Source organism: Phoca vitulina, unplaced genomic scaffold (genome assembly GCF_004348235.1).
Source record: "Phoca vitulina isolate PV1807 unplaced genomic scaffold, GSC_HSeal_1.0 scaffold45, whole genome shotgun sequence".
Classification (NCBI taxonomy): domain Eukaryota; kingdom Metazoa; phylum Chordata; class Mammalia; order Carnivora; family Phocidae; genus Phoca; species Phoca vitulina.
Genome location: NW_022589748.1, coordinates 11,171,866 through 11,194,969, shown reverse-complemented (window position 1 = coordinate 11,194,969; position 23,104 = coordinate 11,171,866). Strand labels below are relative to the sequence as shown.

The 23,104-nt window shown below is 43.6% G+C and overlaps 1 protein-coding gene across 2 annotated transcripts in view; it reads right to left on the bottom strand.

Moving 5' to 3' along the window:
* XPO6 (exportin 6) overlaps positions 1-23,104 on the bottom strand; it is a 102,551-nt gene that overhangs the window by 30,722 nt on the left and 48,725 nt on the right. For both annotated transcript variants that reach the window (XM_032430643.1, XM_032430644.1), the window contains exons 7-10: positions 19,516-19,969; positions 16,085-16,211; positions 10,407-10,516; positions 1,656-1,764 (exon numbers count right to left, since the gene is read on the bottom strand). In XM_032430643.1, the coding sequence (XP_032286534.1) occupies positions 1,656-1,764; positions 10,407-10,516; positions 16,085-16,211; positions 19,516-19,969 (800 nt within the window). The remainder of the gene's footprint in view (positions 1-1,655; positions 1,765-10,406; positions 10,517-16,084; positions 16,212-19,515; positions 19,970-23,104) is intronic.

Below are 23,104 nucleotides of genomic sequence, written 5' to 3'. Positions count from 1 at the left end.
ACATCTCCCCTGCCCCTTCATCCGCAACCTCAAGTCCACTCTTAGACAGAAGATCTTGAAGAAATGGCAAATGATCAAACCAGGTTACTTAGTACTTTAAAAAGATCAACCTAGAGTATTTTTTAATCCAATGAATTAACTTCAAAAAAAGTTATTTCCTCAGAAAGCACATGATCCACAGAGAATGACCTACTTTTCAACTACGGTCACAGGAATACAGATTTCAAAAAGCCACTTGTGAAGTGTTCAAGTCCCCTTTATGACATCCTAGCTATAGGAAGTGGCTACTCATTCATTACCTCTGAGACAGTCCATGACTACCTTCCTTTCAGTATAATGGACTACATCAGGGCCACTCAAAGTATGGTCCACAGACAAGACAGCACCAGCATCTGCTGCAGGTCTGGAGGTAATGCAAATTCTGTGGCCCCACCCCCAAATCAAAGTCTGTTTAACAAGCTGTCCCAGTGATTCTCACCCATGCTCAAATATGAGAAGCACTGTACTAAATCATACAGTTAACAAGAAGTTGAAGCTCAAGTTTACCAAGCACACACAATGTGCCAGGCATGTAGCCAGTCCTTCCACAAGCGACCCTCGTGTAACTGTCAGCACAGGCCAGTCAGACACATTGCTCCCCTTTCGTGAGAGGAGAAAATTAAGGCTCAGAGAAATTGAAGGCCCAGACTTCTATCTCCTTCGGGTCCAAGGCCTTTGGGTTCCAAGTACAAGGCTCTTTCTAACCCAAACATAGCCACCCCTCAAGATCTTAACCATGCCACCGTCACTGTTATTTTGAAAGCCATACCAGTGACCTGAAAATTCTAAAGTGCATGGTGATTAAGACAAAGGAACATGGGAACTGTGTCCTTCAACACATTTTCGTTATCCATGATGCGCACACCGGCATCAATAAATTCAGGATTGATCTTAAGATACTGATTTACAACATACACTCAAAAGAGTCTTCCTTTCGTTCTAGGCTTACCAGTTAAGTCATGCTTTATTTCCATCTGCATCCAGCCAGCTTTTTGTCACCCAGGGTGGGGAGCGGAGGTGTGGGTACGAGGCAGAGGAACGAGAGGAGTACAGAGCCCTTACTAAACCTCTTCTCACTGTGCATATGGTTTCTCTGCTCATATCTCTAGTCCATACAGATAAAAATGCCTGTCAACTTCCTTTTACAATTAACGAACCCACAAAGACAAATAGGATATACAGCTGACCTTTAAACAACAGGGGTTTGAACTGCGCAGGTCCACTTATATGGGATTTTTTTTCAATAAACAGTACAGTACTGGAAATTTATTTTCTCTTATGATTTTCTTAATAACATTTTCTTTTGTCTAGCTTACTTTATTGTAAGAATACAGTATATAATACATATTACAAAATATGTGTTAATTGACCATTTGTTGATAAGACTTCCAGTGAAGTTTTGGGGGAGTCAAAAGTTATACTCAGATTTTTGACTCTGCAGGTGGTCAGCGCCTCTAAGCCCTGCACTGTTAAAGGTCAGCTGTAAAGTTCAAATGCACAGCTCAAACTGTGAGACTCCTCTGGCTCCAGAGCAGAGAGCTTACAGGTTCCCAGTCTCCATCTGGACTCACACCAAAAACGACAATGACTAAGGTCGATTAGGACACGCCGCTTACATCGTCATCCAGAGTCTCGTCATCCAGCTCCTCCAACTGGGCCTGGTTGTATCTGAACTGGATTCGATTCAACACCTCCGTGAGCAAAAGGACTAGAGCGTCTTCGTACCTACGTGGCAGGGAGAAATTCAACATCAGGTGACAGCAGGCTTTTAGTTTTGAAAAGTCCTCCTGAACTATGAGAAAGAACGGCGTCCCTGCTGGATTACCACATACAAGCAGCACGTGAACTAGATTTAGTTTGTGGGTTGACAAGAGCGTGTGCAGGGTGGAATGGTAGCAGGGGTATTTCTTCATTTCACCATGTTCCAGGCACCTTCTTGATGGACGGATGGATCCATCTGGACTGAGGGACTGAAGGATCATTAGATCATTAGATGACGTCCTTCTCTGTCCCTGGCAGCCACTCTTTTTCTTTTTTTTTTTTTTAAGTAGGCTCCACACTGGGCCTCTCACGACCCTGAGATCAAGACCTGAGCTGAGATCAAGAGTCGGACACTTAACTGACTAAGCCACCTGGGCACCCCACCCCTACCCCCAGCAGCCATTCTCATCTTCAAGTCTATTCTGCCTGATATTAGCATAGCTACCCCAAATCTCTTTTGGTTACTGTCTGCATGGAAAAGCTTTTACTTTCAACCTATTTGTGTCTCTGAAACTGAAGTGAGTCTCTTACAGACAACATGTAGTTGGATCATGTTTTTTTAATCCATTCTGCCAATCACTGCTTTTTAAACCAGAGAGGTTAATTCTTCACATTTAATGTCATTACTGCTAAGGAAGGACTTCTGCCACTGTGCTACTTCTTTCCTCTAGGTCATGGCTTTCGTTCAGTTCCTCCATGACCGCCTCCTTTTGTGTACAGACATTTCCTAGGGTGCCATTTTCATTCCCTTGTCATTCCTTCCACCACGCATTTGTTCTATAGTTGGCCCTGGGGATTACAGGTAATTATATATAAATATCAATTTATACTGATTCAATGTATGATTCAATAATTCAATCCTTTTAACATCTGTGAGAGGTAGATGGTATTACTGGTGTTTTTCTGACGAGGCAACCACAGTTAAAAGAAGTTAAATAAACTGCCCAAGGTCACCAAGCTAGGTGATTTGAACCCGGGCTTCCATAACTCAACATCCCATGCTCTCTGCGTAAACCACCAATGGTCTTTGAGCCTGCTCTGCCCACTCCCCAAAACCTTACCTTCAGTCAATTTTTAAGAACACTTAAACACCTAAAGGAATAAATGGAAAAAGCTTGGGGAAACCCTGCCCCTTTGACCTATATCTAAGAACTTCTGGAAGAAAACACTGAAAGCCCCAGGTCTGGGTATCCCCCACACATGGGAAGAACCTACTTCAGAAGACACCAAGTTACCTGCAGCAGTTGTACCACAAGGGCCACTAATTTTCAAGAACAAACCAGCTGCCGAAACATCTGTCTGTCCTGAAGCATTTCTAAGATAGGTTCAGGAACTACTCCCCCTCATAAAGCTGAGCACCCATGCCAGGCCCTCAGCACCGGTCTACGCCGTCCTCCGGGCTGCTGGAGCTGCGAGTGCACAAAGCACCCCTGTCCTCCGCCTGGAGCTTCTGCAGCAGGGGCACCGCAGGGAGACCGAGCGGCAGAAGGGGCACAGGGATGCCATTCTTCCTGTGGGCTCACCATCCTGGCAGTGTCGCCCAGCCAACACCCACCTGGAAGCAATACATGGGTCCACTTTCAGCTTCCCCACGCCTAGACCCCGCCTCAGGCACTCTCAGAGGTGCCAGCAGCAGCCAGCCCGCATCCCCTCCTCTACGCCGTGAGTACCAGCTCCACCGGGGCCCTCCTCTGAGCTCCCAGGGCAACTGGGCACCACCCCCGCCTCAGAGACCTGCGCTCCAGGGGCATGGGGTCCAGCCCTCTGATCTAGACTTTAATAACTCCACCTCTTTCCTTTGTACCCTCAGCCCTAGGGGTGGGGCTGCTTCTTGTAGTTCTCATCTGCTTTATCTCGGTGCTTCCTTCTTGCTCTTCCAATCCTCCGGCGCCAGTTTCACCAATTTCCTACACTGAATTCTTAAAATAATTAAGTCTGGTTTCCATCTTCCTGACAGGACTCTACCTCATAAACCATCTAATCCAATGCAGGTGAGTCCCGGGACAAGCTAACCATAGCTAAAAGGTATCCAATGCCAAGATCAAATACAGTCTATCTAGTCTAAGTTACGACCCCTGTAATGAGACTCTGTACAGACAGTCTAAAGACTTCATTAGCATTCTCCTGAAACGTCGTATTGCAGAGTTTGGTGGGCACAAGAGCTCATTTTTCCACTAAGACAGAAACACTGACCACCCCTCCCCACAGTGTTTGCAAATGATTTAACCTAGGCCAGATGGGCAACTGAGCATGGCCCAGAAACAAATGCTGGCGGCGAAAATCCCTAATAAAATAGGCAGCATCTGTGGCAAAAATTGCCAATAGCCTCAAAATTCCATTTCAGTAGACTTCAGAGGAAAAGGTAAGATCAAACACTTAAGCCTGGAGCTTGTATTTGCCATTTGCTCAGACAGATATTCCAAAAGTTAGTTACAGAAGTTCTATGCTATAAATTGCTATGATGGACCAACACATCTTCACAATTTTGCTAGGAAAGAAAATCCACTTCAGACCAGAGGGCAGAAGAAACCTGTCATCTACAAATTGTCTTGCTGAACTAAAAGGGAATTTAGAGATTTTGTATGCATAGGCTAACCCTAAATTAGACCTAAAACCCTACTGGCAGTCAGCAACTCTGGCTGCAAAAAAAAAAAGCTTATCTAAGCATAGAAAATTAAACACAATTAGAAACCAGGCTAAAGCACACTTAGGTAGTAATTGCTCCCCCAAAGTATTTGATGAAGGTGGGGAGAGTATATGGGTGTGGCAGACTCTGGTTGCCTACCCAATACCCATTCTTCCTTTCTCCCTCAGTTAGACAACTGGGCACTGAGATCAACTGGAAGACTACATTTCCCAGCCTCCCTTGCAGATGGCAGTGGTTGAGGACATATTAAGAAAAGTCATTAGGCAGAGCGCCTCTGGAAAAGCATCTTTTGTCCAACCTCTCCCCTTCTCATTCCTGCTATCTGAATCGTGGTGTGATGTCTGTAAATGCAGCATCCATCTCTGACCACAAGGTGACTGTGGAGATGGAAGCCATGCCTGAGGCAGGTAAAAGGATCCAGAATATGAGTAAACATACAAAGAATGAGGAGGCACTGACCATTTATCAAGGAAAAGACAATCAAGAGAAGCCAACCTAGAGATGACAACACACTGGAATTACCAAAGACTTTTAAGGCAACTATTATAACCATCTTCCATAAGGTTTTTCAGATAGAAGATGCTAGGGACCGAATTGGGTCCACTCAAAATTCTTATGCTGAAGCCCTAACCCCCATGTAACTATATTTGGAGATAAGGCCTATAAAATGGCCAGTGGTATTTTGTTATGGCAGCCTGAGCTGATTAACACAGTAGGTAAATGATCATGAGAAAGAAATCTGACACTTCAAGAATGAAGGACAAAAGAAAGAGAACTGCCAAGTGTCTGGGTAAATACCATTTCTCTAGTATTTTCCAGTCTGCTTCTCTCCTCTTAAGATCTTTAAAATAGGGGTGCCTGGGTGGCTCAGTCGGTTAAGTGCCTGCCTTCGGCTCAGGTCATGATCCCAGGGTCCTGGGATCAAGCCCTGCATCAGGCTCCCTGCTCGGCAGGAAGCCTGCTTCTCCCTCTCCCACTCCCCCTGCTCGTGTTCCCTCTCTCGCTGTGTCTCTCTCTGTCAAATAAATAAATAAAATCTTTAAAAAAAAAAAAAAAGATCTTTAAAATATTAATGATGGATGCAAGCAAAATAAAACATTGTCTGACGGGGTTTTCCATGGATACAGATGTAAAATGTGGCAACCTCAATACAAAGAAGGAGGGGAAAGGATCTATGTGGTGGTAAGGTTTCTACTTATACTTGAAGTGGTGAAATGTTAATGTGAAAAGCGAATACACTGTAATACCAGAGCAAGCTCTAAAAGACTCAGAGATATCATCAAACAATAAATATATTGAAAAGGGAAACTAAATTTGTGTGAAACTAACAACAGAGTCTCAAAATAAATGAAGCAAAAATGATAGGGCTGAAAGGAGACCCACAAATATACACAAAGAGCTCGCCTCTGTCCCACAGACAGAACATGACAGAGGACACACAGAATGTCACCGCCAACCTGACCTAACCGACATCTACAGAACACCCCATCCAACAACAGCAGAATAATCACCAAGAAGACTAAGTCATTAAACAAACCTCAGGAAATTGAAAAGAACTGAAATCACACAAACTATGTCTGCAGATCATAGTAACTAGAAAATAGTAACAACAAGATGGGAAATCTCCAAATATTTGGAAGTTAAAAAACAAAGAGAAAACCCCAAGAGAAATTAGAAAATCTCTTCAGCAAACAGGAAAACAGAACATAGGACAACCTGATGGACACAGCTAAATTACATGCTTAAACATGCAATGGAGATAAACCTATAGACCTGGGTGGCTCGAGCCACAAATGTGATTCCAAAGCACCCTAACACCTGGGTTAAATAAAAATGTATATGGAAGCAACTACACAGTAGGTGTTCAGTAAACAAACGATGCGTGAAAAGTACAAATGAACAAAAAAATGAATAAATGCACAGGCAAGAAACAGACAAAAGTCCAAGTCAGGCAACTACAAAGGACTGGGGCAGGACCCTAGACCGCTTTCTCAACTCAATGAATTAACTGAGACCCCAATCACTTGATCTCTGGGTCCATCAACAGCCTGAATTTCTCCTCACAGGACCTAGAAAACTACTGGAGCCCTGACACAAACCTAGTTATCACCTTTTATTAACTGTATCAAAATGCCACGTGCCACAAAGGCACTTCCTTTTTGTTAAGCAGAAAAACCCATCCGGAAAGAAAGGGGAGCAGGTTTTCTCACGCTCACCCACATTTGTTTACAGTCCAACCCAGCGTCACTCAGAATCCCTGGCTGGTTTGTGGCCAGTACTTGCCAGTACTCTCACGACAAAGGGGCTCACAGGACATGACTCAATTACTTTAGGTTGCTTAACTCCCTTCAGGTTTCCTCATCTTCCTGTAAAAATAAGTTTCTACACAGGTGGCTGCTTTCACAGTGACAAGCACAAAGAGAAGGGAGTGAGGGAGAGAGAACAGAAGAGAACCAGTACTTAATCACTACTGTCAGCCAAGGTACTGAACACGCACCGGTTCACTTCCTTTTCTCAACAGCTTGTAAGTAGACACAACCCTCCCCAGAGTAGAGCAGAGGAAAAGGAGACTGAACTTCAGGTCTTCCCAAACCACCACCTGAAAATGGCCAATCTGGACAACGAAACTCCAACAGCAGCTTTGCTCAGCTGGCTATGTTACAGAACACATTCCTTTGACAGTGGGACGCGAGTCCCCAGCAGCTCTGATCAAGAAACTCTTGAGCATTCTCACTGAGTAAGGAACATGCAGAGCTCCAATTTCCAAGCTCCTAGGTCCAAAAATAAATCCATGTACATTTGTGCTTCTAAATTTATAGCCTACAATGCCTACACCACTTTGTTGTGATGAATGATGCAAAACCTGTAAACCACAAGGGACAGGAACTGAGTGCTGTCTCTGTAACTTAACCACACCTACGTTTCCCATTTAAGACACCAAGAAAACATTCTTGACTAGTTCCTGCAAGATCACTTGCTTCTGAAATTCTGGCTCAAGCCACCAATGTGATTCCAAAAGCACCTCAACTTCTTTCAGATGAATTTTATCAGCTGAAAAACATTTGATCACATTTATGTGCTTTATTAAAATGAGTGGGTCATTACCAATAGCCAGAGCTCTTTATCAGCCCTTCTGCAAAACAGCACATGTCTGACACACCAGGGTCTCTTAGAACCTAGAACAGTGGTCACATTTCAAAACTTTTCTTGAAGGACGTGAGCGCACACCTGCATAAATATATAGTGTAAGAGGTGACAGGAAAAATATAGACATTAAAATTCAACTATTTTCTTTGTGCCCCTCAGGGGACGACCTTATACACCTTCTTTGTAGCCTGCGACCCTAGACCACTAGGCAGTGTCTGATCAACAGTTTCCCAGGTGATGGTTACTATTCAATGGCAAAAAAACCACAGACCAGCTTTGAAGGTTTAGGGTTTGTTTGTTTTTTCAAGGGCATAAAAGCATTCTAACTGTATGTTTTTAAAAAAAAAAAAGTCATAAAAAATTAGAAAGCCTCAGGGCACCTTGGTGGTTCAGTCATTAAGCGTCTGCCTTTGGCTTGGGTCATGATCCCAGGGTACTGGGATCGAGCCCTGCATCAGGCTCCCTGCTTGGCAGGAAGCCTCTTCTCCCTCTCCCCCCCACCCCCCCCCCCCCCCCCCTGTGTTCCCTCTCTGTCTCTCTCTGTCAAATAATAAATAAAATCTTAAAAAAAAAAAAAAATTAGAAAGCCTCATTTAGGATGACGATCAAATGATCAATGAGAAAAATTCCTAGTGTTTAAAGCGGTCAACAGCCATCACCCCTGACAACTGTGACAGGCGGGTCAACATGTACAGGCGGAGGGCCCTATCACCTAACTCCACGTTCATGGGCATGGTCAAAGGGCAGCAATGTCTCCTGTTACTTATTATCACAGTTGTGGTCATCACTGTGACCAATGACTGAGGGCCAAAAACAGGCTGACTACTATGCCAGGCACTTTATATACATGATTTCCTTGAATCCTAACCATCCTGCAAGAGATGTCAGTATGCGCATTTTGCAACAGGAAATGTAATCAGCATATAACTTGACCAAAAGTAACACTGCTCCCATGAAGCAGAAAAGGAATTTAAATTCTATACCCCCGTTCCTTCTGTTGGTACAATAATATGCACAAGTGTATATTTAATACTAATAATCTGCCAGCACACATTTTCTCAATGAAACCATATTCTCCACACCTAAAACACATTTGTACTGTGCTTTAAAAAGCATTTGCATATTAATCATTTCCTCAGTTTATTCTTCCAACAAACCTGAGAGATGTGAAAGAATATCTACCACTAAATATAGCAAAATCAGGCACAGTCCCAGAACCAAAGAATACAACTGTTCAGCATACAAAATAGAGAATAAGGCGGAAATACCTTTTCTTTGAAGAATCTCATTCAAAAACACACTTATAGTTGGCAAATTCACCAAAAACAGGATCTACTGTTGTGTAATGAAGTTTCAGATACACGAACATACTACCCATAAAGCACATCTGACCTGACACCATAGCAACATGGAGCTATTTTGCAATCACAAAAATAATGTTTTGGGAACAAAAGTGCAAATGTTTAAACTTGGAATGTAAATATTCTATTTAGAATTTGAAAAACTCATAAAACCTCAGCAATACAAAGGGTTTGAGAAGGTCAGTCCAACCTCTTCCCAGGCGGGGATTCGCCTCACCACCTCCATTTGGCACATTTCTGGGGAAGCGGTGTTCACTATCTCCACCACGAACCACTGATGTCATTTACTGAGCAAGCATTCATAATGTGCCAAGCATTAGCTCATTATTTCATTTCTGAAATAAATAACTATAGTGTACAGGAAATATACGTTCTGCCTATAAGAAAAATGACCTTGAGAAACACACGGGGGAAAAACATTTCCCCATTTACTGTTTTTAAAAAATACAATAAAAAAAGGGTGCCTGGGTGGCTCAGTCATTAAGCGTCTGCCTTCAGCTCACATCATGATCCCAGGGTCCTGGGACCGAGCCCCGCATCGGGCTCCCTGCTCCACGGGAAGCCTGCTTCTCCCTCTTCCACTCCCCCCTCTTGTGTTCTTGCTCTCGCTATCTCTCTCTCTGTCAAATAAATAAAATCTTAAAAAAAAAAATACAATAAAAAGTACAAAAGTAATTTTCGCTGGACTATGGGATTATGGATAACTTTTCTTTATATTTTTCTATCTTTTCCTAGTTTTTAAAATACTTATTTTTCACAAGCCTTTATTACTTTATTTAGGAAATTTTCAAACACATACAAAAAGACCACAAATATAACGAACCCCAAGTCAGCATCAATAAAGGTTAACATCAATTATCAACAGATGGCCAACCCACTTTTCCCTCTATCCCCAGTGCATTACTCTAAAGCAAATCCCAGATGTCGTATCACTTCATCCAATAAATACTTCAGTTTTTCATCTCTAAAATAAGGGCCATTTAAAAACAAACCCATGGGCGCCTGGGTGGCTCAGTCGTTAAGCGCCTGCCTTCGGCTCAGGTCATGATCCCAGGGTCCTGGGATCAAGCCCCGCATCAGGCTCCCTGCTCGGCGGGAAGCCTGCTTCTCCCTGTCCCACTCCCCCTGCTTGTGTTCCCTCCCTCACTGTGTCTCTCTCCGTCAAATAAATAAAATCTTTAAAAAATAAATAAATAAATAAATAAAAACAAACCCATGAAAACATTGTCACACCTAAAACATTAACAATACAAATTACTTTTTTAATCAGAAAAAAAAATGTTTTAAGAAAATGAGAATATGAAAAAAGAATACGAAAATGCGTAATGACATAACTACCTAACCAGTTTACGTGACCCAGTCTCACTGAAGAGGTCTGGCTGCATGGCTATCCCTTCGGGCCACAAGAAAACTGGCAAAACTGTTTATTTATCAATGTTTCTGGGGTTTACCTGTTGAGAACTGCTTCCTTGTCTCCCAGACGGCTTTTAATTTTACTTGTCAGATAGTCCAAAAAGAGTGTCCAGATATCCAAACAAGAGAAGTAACCTTCATGAGTAGGCTATGATGCAAAAGAAATCCAGACAATGAAATTACTTAATGCAACTCCTCTTTAGAAACATACCCACCAGTGTTTATTTCCACCAGAATGGTGCAACCATAAGCCTAGATTCCCTCCGCTTCCCGGTAACCACAACTGGTATCTTTTAGATGGTCTTCACGACTAGGCCCTGGTGATCCTAACAAGACAAGAGTGCCGCAAACACATCATTAGGGAGATACTATGCAGGACAAACTGAATTACAAAATAAGCCAAGCAGACGCCAATCTTTAAATCTAAGATTGATTCGGGCTGGGGGGGGGGGGGGGGAGAGGAGGGACGGGGCTCTCACAGATCATCCGATTCAAATCTGTTTTAGAGAAAAAGAAATTGAGATCCAGAGACATGATTTATTCAAGGTCAGGGGTAGGAGTAGGTCCCTTTACCCCCAGCCAATGCTCTTTCCACTACATACCCTTACAAAACCAAAAACCCAGTGGCAGTGGCTCAGAAGGTGCCAAGTTTACATATCTGAAGGTTAGGAGAGTAACATTTGCAGTCTTCCCACAAACAGACCAAAAATGAGCTTCATTCTGACCCTCAGGCATTATCTCCTCTGCAGAAGAAGGGGTGTCCAACAGGCTAATAGCAATCTCTAACCAGGTGTTGATAAAGACAAAGTGAGCAGAGAAGAGCGAGTCTCTGTAGGGTCCTAGTGCTCCAATTTCTCAAGAGCCTTGAGATTCTACTTCATGCAAAATCTTGGCACTATGTTCTCCAAAATCTAGTCCTTCTCACACATACTCGATTTCAACTTCCAGCCCCCAATCCCTTCTATATCCACTCAAATTCCTGCTACCTCCAAGAGCTCTTTGATTTTATTTGTGACTACTTCACTGAGCCCCATGTTTGGTGGCAGGATCAGACAGGAAAAGAAATAATACCATCGACTTCTAGGATCAGTTTCCTTCCATTTCGGATCTACAAGGAAATCCAGAGGCTTACAAGGGTGTATGTGGGATTTGCATATTGGGTGGTAGCATGAGATGGAAGTTCTGTACCCATAACTAACTTTTTCTGGGGCAGATGCGGGCAGAGTCCAACCTCACAACCCACAGGGTCGCCCTGGAACTGGAATGCATAGCTCAATAAGGATCACCGACAGGGCCATCCTCAGAAAACAGAATGACCGTTTCCTGTCTCCACTTCATCCTTTGCAAAACCCAGGATGTCCACGACATGAAATGAGCCCGAAGAATAAGGAGAAAAAACAATAAGCCACGTGGAGATAATATGGGTAGCTTGTAGACAGGAGATGGAAACTTTCCTGGCTGTGGCTTGCTGAGCTTTCTGCAGGTCGATCACTCAGTTGTCCCTCCTAGATCTGAAAACACCCACCTTCTCCTCCACAGAACATAACTGATCAGATGCTTGTGGAAGTGCTTTTGGGAAAAGTCACCACACAAACCCAGGGTTTATGGTTATGTCTAAGTACCTTACAATTATACACGTCCTTCCCATGCCTCTGAATTGAGGATTTACCACGTGGCTCAAGACCAGAAAATAAGGTGGGCAGGTACACCCTCTGTAGGACCTGAAACACATCCCTACCTGCAGGCCCCCCTGTGAGGCCTTGTGCGCTGCCCATAATCTCACCTATGACAACTGCTGTGGGTACAGATCGTTAAGCTCATAAAGATGACAGGCTGGCTGCACTTTTGGAGTCATCCAATGTTTCAGAACCCTCACAGACCCATTTTAAAAATGTACCTGTACTCAGATTTATTTTTCACACTCCAGGGCTGATCAATCACTAAAGAGCCTGACAAGTTTCTTCAAGAAATTAGTGATACCACCCTTCTCCAAGCACTTTACAGTGGTTATTTGCATTGGTCTATTTGATCTTCACAATAGCCCTGGAAAGAGGACAGGTACTTTTCTTCTTCCCATTTTACAGATAGAGAAACCAAGACTCAGAAGCAAAGTCACCTGCCCAACGTGACAAGATAAGGAACAGAAAGAGAACTAGAATGTGGGACTTAAGCCTCCTGGTCCAGAGCCCTCTCCCCTGGGCTAGTACCCCAGGCATTGTTGTAAGAAGGACAGGTGGGGGGGGTGTTGAAAATGCAAGACCAAGAAGGACCTGGTGATGATGTGGTAAGAGAAGGACAGGAAGACAGAAATCAGATACTTCTAGGCACACCTCAGCGGGGAGAGCAATGGTGGAGGCAAACACCTGCTGAGCTCTGGGGGCTGGAGGCACTGCGACAGGATACTTTGGTGAAAAAAAAAATGTAGGAAAAGAAACTAAGAGAGAGGCAAGAGTTACAGAAAGATACTAACACCATCTTTGTCTCATTACTATTCTTTCAATATATGGTGACCAGTACTAAAATTTCTTATGAATTTTTTTAAGTCATCTCTATACCTAACATGGGGGTCCCCGAACTCATGACCCTGAGATTAAGCGTCGGATGCTCTACCGCTGAGCCAGCCAGGCACCCCTCTATGAATTTTAGAAACAAAAGGTAGAAACACTTGAGTACACTCATAACCCTCTACTAGACAAGAGGAAAGTACATTTTCCCACTTCACAGATAATTAAATTATGATAAAGTTAGATCACACTGTTAATGAATAGATGAGAACTTAAAGCTATCTCTTGAGAGCACTTCATTTCTTATTCTTAAATCTTACCCCAAAAAACTCCCCTACTCCCACCAGCTCCTGATCCTGGAGTACACCCTGCCATCTTTTTTCCACCCTGTCTCTCCAGGGAAGGGCGGCCCAGCCTACAGTAAACTGCACAGAGCACCTTCCAGCTTCCTGCTCCTCTGCCTGATGCTCAAATCTGCTTCTGCCTGGACCCCAGAGGATACCGACTCCCACAGTCCGAAAGCCTGTGCCCAGAAAGGAAGATCCTCATACAGGAGGCCAAGAGAGTACAAGGGAGCTCGGCTGAGTGACCTCAGCTAATGGAGGGAGAAAGAATCTTGCTGTTTGCTTCATGACCATAGCCATTTCTTTTCCCAGTATATAAATATAACACATATAAATATATAAAACCACCACTATGAGTTCAATGGAAAATGAACACATAGGATTCTAGAGAGGGGACCACAGATGATGAACACTGGGCCAGACTGTGAAGGTGCCCACCACAGTCCATCTCCTTAGGTGAGGAGACTAAATCTAAGGAAATTACGATGACTGGTCCAAGGACATAGGCCTCATAGAAATAACCAGAGCTCAAACACAGAACTGGGTCCAGGTCCAAAGCAGTAGGCATAAGACCTGCATACTTTAAAACTTCTAATTTAGGGGGCACCTGGGTGGCTCAGTCGGTTAAGCGTCTGCCTTCGGCTCAGGTCATGATCTCAGGGTCCTGGGAATGAGCCCCACGTTGGGCTCCCTGCTCAGCGGGGAGCCTACTTCTCCTTCTCCCTCTGCTCCTCCCCCTGCTCGTGTGCTCTCTCCCCCCGCAACCCCTCTGTCAAATAAATAAATAAAATCTTTAAAAAAAAACTTCTATTTAGCTTTTTTCTATACCGCATATAAAGGGCAGATAGAAAACTTCACACACAGAGCAAAATGGCAAAACATTTTCATTCCATTTCCCCAAATAAACCCCTTCTTTCTGACCTCAGCACTGGCTCATCTCTTTCATCTCTGCTACACTTACTCTAAGGTATCTACCGAATCCTTTCTTCCTGGTCCCCTCTGGATCCATTTCTCTGGATCCATCTCAAAACGTTCCCACCTCAAAAAAAAAAACAAAAAAAAAAATTCCCACCTCGAATGCTTCTGTCCTACCTCCTCACCCTCCCACATCTCGTCACCTCTTCCATTCCTTCTTAGGTCTGGTGAGCTCAGCGTGCTGCCCTTCTAGCTCCGTGCCCACTGGTCCCTCTACCAGACATCTTGACACTTCCTCAACCCTGGTCCTCCTCCACCTGCACCCTCCCCGCTGCGCCCAGGAACAGGTCACCCTTACCCACTGGGGGCGGTTACTTTTATGTGCCCTGAGAAAACCAAGCTCACCACCATACCCTCGACCACATACACACTCCCCTCCCGGCCTAGGCCCGTGTCTCTCTTCCAGCTACAACATTAAGCTACAACATTAGTGGTTTAAACTACCAAAACAGTCTACTTATAAAATCACATGCCCTCACTGACCCAGTAATGTCATCACCAGGATACACCAACAGAAAGAGCTACACAGGGACACCCAAAAGCATGCACGAGAACATCCACTGCATCACCATTCATGATCACCAAAAACCCAAAAGCAGCCCAAATCAGCCATGGAATGGATCTGCAGATAATGACTTACTATAAAGCAATGAGGGCAAACTACTGCCACACACAACACAGATGAATCTCACCAACGGACGCTGAATGAAAAAGCCAGACAGAACAAATACATACTGGAGACTTCCATTTAGAGAAGTTCTCAAAGAGGCAAAACTAATCTGGGATGTTAAAGGCAGGGTTGGGTTCCACATGGGGAGAAGTGAAGGGGAAGGAATTGGGAAGGGATATAGGGGGTGCTGGCAGGAATGTTCTATTTCTTGATTAAGGTGGCGGTGACATGGGTTTGTTCATTTTGGGAAAATTCATCAAGCTGTCCATGTATGATCTGTGCACTTCTCTGTATGTGATACTTCAATAAAAACCTTATTCTAAAGACACTCACAAAAGGATGAGCTCTGAGTAATGTACAGAATTGTTGAATCACTACACTGTACACCTGAAACTAATGTAACACTGCATTAATTATACTGGAATTAAAAAATAAATCAGACACACAGGTGCGCAAGCAGGATAGGATATGATAGAAATGTCTGAAACCCAACTGTGATGATGGTTGCACAAGTCTATAAACTGACTGAACATCTCTGAATTGTACAATTACGATGGGTGAATTTCATAAGATGTAAATTTTACTTCAGAAAGCTTTTAAAATATACATATATATATAAATAAAAGACGCTGGGTCACAAAATGTAAACTCAATGAAGGCACGGACTTTGCTTGTGAGGGTCATATGCCTAGCCCCTGATATACAAGACAAGCTCAAAAAGCCCCTGATATACAAGACAAGCTCAAAAAGCCCCTGATATACAAGACAAGCTCAAAAAGTATCAAAAAATGGGGGCTAAAAGCGGATCTGCCAAAACTTAACTCTTTCTTGAGAGCTTCACTACTTACAATCTCCTTGTAGGGAGTTTTAGTGACAACTATAGAATAGAACTAAAGGCCCTAATTTCAGACTATTTCCATCTTTTGTTTCTCCAACAAAACAGTGGTTAAGAACACAGACTCTATGAGTTCAAATCCTGGCCCCAACACTTACTGACTGTATGACCCTGAGCAAATGACTCTTTGGGCCTCAGTTTCTTTATTCTGGAAAATGGAGACGGTTAGGAATACCTACCTCCAAGGGTTGTTACAAAGGATACATGTGTTAATCTTCACAAAGTAAGTACTATATAAATGTTTGGGAAATAAAGAAGCTCTTTCCCCTGAAAGCAACAGAGTGGACTTTTTTTCAGGGGGAAAGGATGAGCAGTTCTGATGTTTTACCTGATGAAACGTGTACTTGAACAAAAGCGTCAAAAACTCCACCACGGGGAACTGGGAGTAGGACTCGATTCTTCTCAGGTGGACACTCACAAAGAGCCTCAGGAAGTCAGTAAACTTCTCGATGTAGCTAAGTAAGACAAGAAGACGAAGGGTGACAATCAGAATCCCAGCCACCTCCTTAGAAGAAAACTCAAATTCAATCCAAATTTCTTTCAGTACAGAACTATACAGATTTAAAATACATTTTCAGTTAAAAATATAAAGGCCTGCAACAATTACCTACAGGTCAGGCAACCCTTCATTCCATTACCACCTGAAACATAGCAGAAAAGCAACTTTAATCCTCAGACACTCTCTATTAAGGCATCTTATAAACTAGTGCTCTCACAGATTCTAACTCCTTCACGTTATGACCCAATTCAAGTGAAAGGAAAAGGTACTAAGAAGTCGGTGGGCAGAGCATGTGCATCATTTCAATGTGGCAAGTCCGGAAGGCTGTTTGTCTTTACTAGGGGGCCAAAGTATTAAAATGAATGTGCTAAGAACAAAAACAAAACAAGGCTAGACCAGTGCCATGGCATCCAGGTAAAGTCTATGCAGGCTTGCAACCTAATGCTCGTGCTCCCCCCCTGCCCCGCCCTCTGGCTCCCAGTGTAATTAAACGCAAGTCCACCCCGGTCCACTCTGAAAGTGATTGCAAAAATAAGGGAGGAGGGCTGCCCGAGCTGGACAGGCCTTGGGGACAACTGAGTCTGGTGCTTCATTGGCCAGATGAGGCCCAGGGTGATAAAGTGACCCGCCCGAGGTTGCTGAGCCAGCTCACGGCAGAGTGGGACCCCCATCCACTCCCACGCCAGTGCTCTTTCCTTTCCCAGCACAGTGACTCCCCAATTCCTGTGTATTCACAGTATCATTTCCCAGAGGAGTGTGGGTCCCAGCTGCAAGGATAAGAGACTGCTGTTACTAAACACACAGCACATCATCACTCTCACATTTCAGCAACTGTCATTGTAAGCCCCTCAATACCAAAAGGTGATTAGAAAATGAGATGGACATACCTCCATAAATCACATTTCAGAGACCAATAAACAAAGATAAAGATTCACTACAGGCCTTAGTCAAAAATTAATTAATGGCTACAGGTAATTCTGAAACTCACCACCCAAAAAAAAAAATTTTTTTTTTTAAAGCAAGGATTATGCAAAATAATAAAGGGGGAAGAAAAAGACTACTACTTAGAAGAGCAAAATCGGCCCATAAATCCAATGTCCCGCACCGTTCCTGGGACCCAGCGGCCAACCCGCCTCTCTGATCTCTGCACGGCTAGTAGCTAACACGTACGTGCAAGCTTTTTAGCAGTTTAAAAAAACAAAAATAAAAACCATTAATTTGCTTGATAAAGAGAATGGCCATCTCTGTGGATCATGGGACCAAGTCCTTGAAACACAGTAAGGCATCTGAATCAGCTGTTTTTAGAGAAAGTCAAGTACGAGGAGACTTCTCTCTGATGCCTTGGATCATGAATACTCAAGAGCGGGAGCTCCTCATTCCTCGCTCTGCTTATCACGTGATATTCTGCTGTAGTTATTCAGAGCCATCATTAGGAAGATGCACTCAATTCCCTGCCACCCATAAAATAAACAGAAGTCCTGGGTAAATGCCGCACTGCCTCGATTTCATTTTAATCTCCAACCCAATTTTTGAAGCATACAGACAAGGGCCGTTCGGTAGCTGAAACTCTAGATTTTATTTCACCTCATTTTCTTTCCCTTGCCCACCTTCTGGCACAGGTGCTAATGAGCAGTAGAAGGTTAGAAACAGGCACTGGGGGAGAAGAGGGGCAGAGGCCCTGGGTCAGAAGCTCCTAAACAACTGAGAATGGACTTAGCTGTTTAGAATGAGTGGTCGGGGGCCCGAGAGCCAGGAAGCAAGCACACAGGACTGTTTAGGTCACCTTTCTGCTGCCGGGCACCTCTCAGCTTTCTCAGGGCAAGAGGAAGCACAGGATTAAAATATAAAACCAAAAGCACAAAAGTTACACGTAACAAAAGCATTACATTGACAAGCCGTGACCACATTTCTCTACTGCCCGAATGTGAGCCATCACGAACACTGTGCTACAAGTGCAACTCAGAACAGCCAATACCTGACGGTTGGTGCGAGCAGCTGGACTTTTTGTTAACATATGAAAATACAGCCTTCCTTAACGAAAGCTAGAAAGGATATAAAATTGTGTGTTTGCATACTGATGCCTTTGCATTCATAGAGAAAGCTATTACAAAATAATGAAACATAAAACCAACATATCACCATACAGGATTATGAGCTCTTTTGTGATTATACAAACAAAATTTCACACAACGCTTGTTTACAATGAACCAAACCAAAAGAATCTTAAGAATCCACGTTTTTAACTTTAGAAAACCCTTAATAAAATTGCTAAATTTAAAAAGCACTAGGACGGTCTTTAAACACTTGACTTTATATTCTGCTACTTAACTCTAAGGAAAAGGAAAATGCCTTAACTCTGCTAGCTTCGGAACAAAAAAACAAGCCAAGGAAAACGAATTAAGATATTAACAACATTTGCTGCCTGGCAATCTATAAATATTTTCTAACTCAATACGATTTATCCGCCGGGATGTTTCTGAACAGTCAACACAATGCTGGTAATGTAAGTTTCCACTTTTCCCGCTCGCTGGGACACAGCGGTAGCATCGCATCACCGAAAGCTGTGGGACAAATAAAGGACATCATCCAGAAGACCACGCCTCACAGTACCGTGACGGAGTCATCTTTTGGAGTACTTCAGAAAGAAAAGCGAGGTCATTTTCGGCTCCACTCAAGGGGAGGTAACAAAGAAACCCAAGTGTGCGCCACGTGAGTATGTGCCCTCATTCACATCTCTGTCTCTGGATGAAAGTGGGCCGTCCGTGCGAAGCTCAGAGCAACACCATTCCTCTACACTGCACGGTTTCCCTTGGGAAGGGTCCAACAGTAAACACTGGCGGGCAACAGCAAGTGAAGAGGGGGCATTAGCGCTCCTGTACCTCCACGGCCTCCTCCCACGCTCCTGGCTACGCACGAGCAGCAGATTCAGCTCCTGCGCCACCTCAGACCTGCAGGCGAATCGTGAGGATGGGGCGGGGGGGTGGGGGGGGGAGGGCGGAAGGGAGGACAGGAGGCAGAGCTGGGGGAAGACAACACACCTACACAATTCACAGTCCCTTTCCCAGCTCGGCTCATCCCCCTAGCCACCCTAGCCCTTCCAGCTAAGCTCAGACTTACTGGTACACACCTACCTGTCCATTCCTCATCAGGAGCCCCACACTCTGAAACCAAAGAGGATTACAGACACTACGCAGCACAGCGTGACAAACAGTCATGGCCCCTTCTCAGGACACGGCCGACTCCACACCTGTTTTCATTACCTCTCATCGAGTTCTTCCAGCCTGCTCTTCACCGTGTGGGCATTGTTATCCTTGGTGATTTTCTGCAGGAGGTAGAAAGTCTGCTGGAACATACGTAGTAAATACTCCTCGAATTCCATAGGCACACAGTTCTTGGACATGAGTTCATTGATGCAGGACATGGCCAGGACCCCAAGCCGGCCGCGCTCCTGACCCAACACACAGTTCTGGCTGCTGCCGTTAACAGATGCCATCTTTCTGGCCCGGATGTCACAGCCAAAGCGCGCAAAGTGGAAGATGGTGGTTAGGAGGGATGGGGTGATGCTGGCAGACAGAGGAATCCAACTGAAGAGATGGGCCAGGCACTCCAAGGCCAGGGAACAGATATACTCACTCTCCGCATCAAGGATGGGGATTGGCTGATTCAACAGTTTGGCTGAACTAGGACTCTGCAACAGGTTACTCAGTAAGTCACCTGGAAATACAAAGAGCTTTCAACATACACACTACTGAGTCTCGCACAAACCAATTTAACTACAACAGAGAGAAAGCAAAAGCCATCTTTCATTAAGCTCCATATTAAAGAGATCTACAGAAATGTAAAAGAAAGCCATTCATACTCCTTGGTGCTCAGTAAATTTTTGTTTGCTTTGGAGAAAGTATTTTTCATGAAAACATATCACTTGTTTATATGCAGAGTTCATCACAGCTCTTTTTAAATGACTCAATGTAGGGCACCTGGGTGGCTCAGTCAGTTAAGCGTCTGCCTTCAGCTCAGGTCATGATCCCAGGGTCCTGGGATCGAGTTCCACGCCCGGCTCCCTGATCAGAGGGGAGCCTGCTTCTCCCTCTGCCCCTCCCCTGCTCGTGTCCGTGCTCTCTCTCAAATAAATTAAAAAAAAAAAAAAAAAAAAAATCTTAAATGAATCCATGTAAATGTTCCCAGTGTTAATATCAATAGATATAACCCATAAAGCTCTTTGAGGACCTCGATAATTTTTAGGAATAAAGGGGTCTGGGTGGCAGAGTAGGCAAAATGGGTGAAGAGAGTCAAAAGATACAAACTTCCAGTTATAAGATAAAGAAGTATGGAGGGTGTCACATACAGTTGTGACTATAGTTAGTTAACAATACCGTATTGTATATTTGAAAGTTGCTAGGGGAGTAAATTTTAAAAGTTCTCATCCTAAGAAAAAAAAATTTAACTATGTGTGGTAATGGATGTTAACTTTCTCTTGCAATCAGTTTGCAACATTTAACACATATCAAATCATTATGTTGTACACCTGAAACTAACAGTGTTAAATGTCAATTATATTTCAATTTAAAAAAAAGAGAGTAAAGGGGTCCAGAGACTAAAACTTTTGAGAACTACTGGGCTACTCGAGGTTAGGTCTGTAGACCTGCACCATCAGCACAATCTGGGAACTTGTCAGAAATACGAATTATCAGGCCCCACCCCACATGTACTGAGGAAGATCCTGGAGGAGTGTGGCCCAAAAACCTGTTTTTACACACTCTCCAAGAAGTGATTCTTATGCTTGCTTAATTTTTTTAGGTGGTTTTTTTTTTAAGTTTTTATTTTAATCACCCTGTGCTCATCACGAGTGTATTCCTTAATCCCCATCACCTATTTCACCCATCCCCCACCTACCTCCCCTCTGGTAACCGTCAGTTTGTTCTCTACAGTTAACAGTCTGTTTCTTGGTTTGCCTCTTTTTCCTTTCCTCACTTGTTTTGCTTCTGAAATTCCACATAGGAGTGAAATCATATGATATTTGTCCTTCTCTGACTGACTTATTTCACTTAGCATTATACTCTCTAGTTCCATCCATGTCATTGCTAATGGCAAGATTTCATTTTTTTTTAAAGATTTTATTTATTTATTTGGCAGAGAGAGACACAGCGAGACAGGGAACACAAACAGGGGGAGTGGGAGAGGGAGAAGCAGGCTTCCCGCGGAGCAGGGAGCCCGATGTGGGGCTCGATCCCAGAACCCTGGGATCATGACCTGAGCCGAAGGCAGACACTTAATGAATGAGCCACCCAGGCGCCCCAGATTTCGTTCTTTGTTATGGCTGAACAATATTCCATTGCATATATATACCACATCTTCTTTATCCATTCATTAATTGATAGACACTTGGGCTGCTTCCATATCTCGGCTATTATAAATAACGCTGCTATAAACATAGGGGTGCATTACCCCTTTGAATTCATGTTTTTGTATTCTTTGGGTAAATACTCAGTAGTGCGACTGCTGGACGGTGGGGTAGTTCTATTTTGAACTTTCTGAGGAACCTCCAACATGCTTAACTTTTGAGAAGCATTAGACTAAAGAAAATCATGTAAACTGAAATGGGATTACAAAAAAGCTATAAAATGATTTTAGAGAGGACAAAGGACAAATATTCGAAACTATAACAAGAAAAAAACTTACCTGAAATAAAGAGGTGTGTATACAAAAGAAAGGGGCTTATTCTGCCCCAAGAAGAAATGATAAAAGCTAATCAATACTAAGAATTTTAGGAATAAGGAAGAAATGTAGGCCAAAAAAGCACATACACAAAGGAGAAAACACCACATTCAGACTTCCTCACAGCACACAAGAAGCCAGACAACAGTAGTACCGTGTCCACAAGTGCTGAGGCAGGGAGTTACTTAACCCAAAGCTCTCCTTTGAGTACAAAGGAAGAGGACATCTTCTCAAACTCAGAAACTCAAATAATATATTGCCCACAAACTCTTCTTCTCTTTTTTTTTTAAGATTTTATTTATTCATTTGACAGAGCGAGCGAGTGTGCGCACGAGTTGGGGGGGGCAAGAGGGAGAAGCAGGCTCCCCGCAGAGCAGGGAGCCCGACGCGGGGCTCGATCCAGGACCCCAGGATCATGATCTGAGCCGAAGGCAGACGCTTAACCGACTGAGCCACCCAGGCACCACCCCCGGCCTCCCAAACTCTTCTTAGGGAGGAGACTGAATAGTGAAACCATGCAAATAAAGCAATAAATAAAAATGAAGAATTAAGGAAGGGAGCAGCTGTGGCAAGGGGACCAGAGCAAGCATTGAATTAAATATAGAATCAAGACTAAACAGATGTAGGAATCACAGAGCGTGTGCTAGCCAATCTTCTTTCACAAGCAAGAAGTCTCAAAATATATGGGCTAGAATTAAAACATGTAGTAAGGAATTGGTTTTCATCTTCTTTTTTTCTTAAGCCTAGAGGTATCTTTTACAAACTAACATTCCTTGTGGAAAAAGCAATTCCTTTCGTTTTAAAACCTCCCGTTAAATTCAGGTAAAATTATAATTTGTTTTTATTAAAAATAAAACTGAGGGCTGGGTCAGTCAGAAGAGTAAGGGACTCTTGATCTCAGGGTCCGTGAGTTCAAGCCCCATGTTGGGTATAAAGATTACTTAAAAATAAAATCTCTAGAGACACCTGGGTGGCTCAGTCGGTTAAGCTTCTGCCTTTGGCTCAAGTCATGATTCCAGGGTCCTGGGATCAAGTCCCATGTTGGGTTCCTTGCTCGGCGGGGAGCCTGCTTCTCCTGCTACCTGCTGCACCATCAGCACAATCTGGGAACTTGTCAGAAATACGAATTATCAG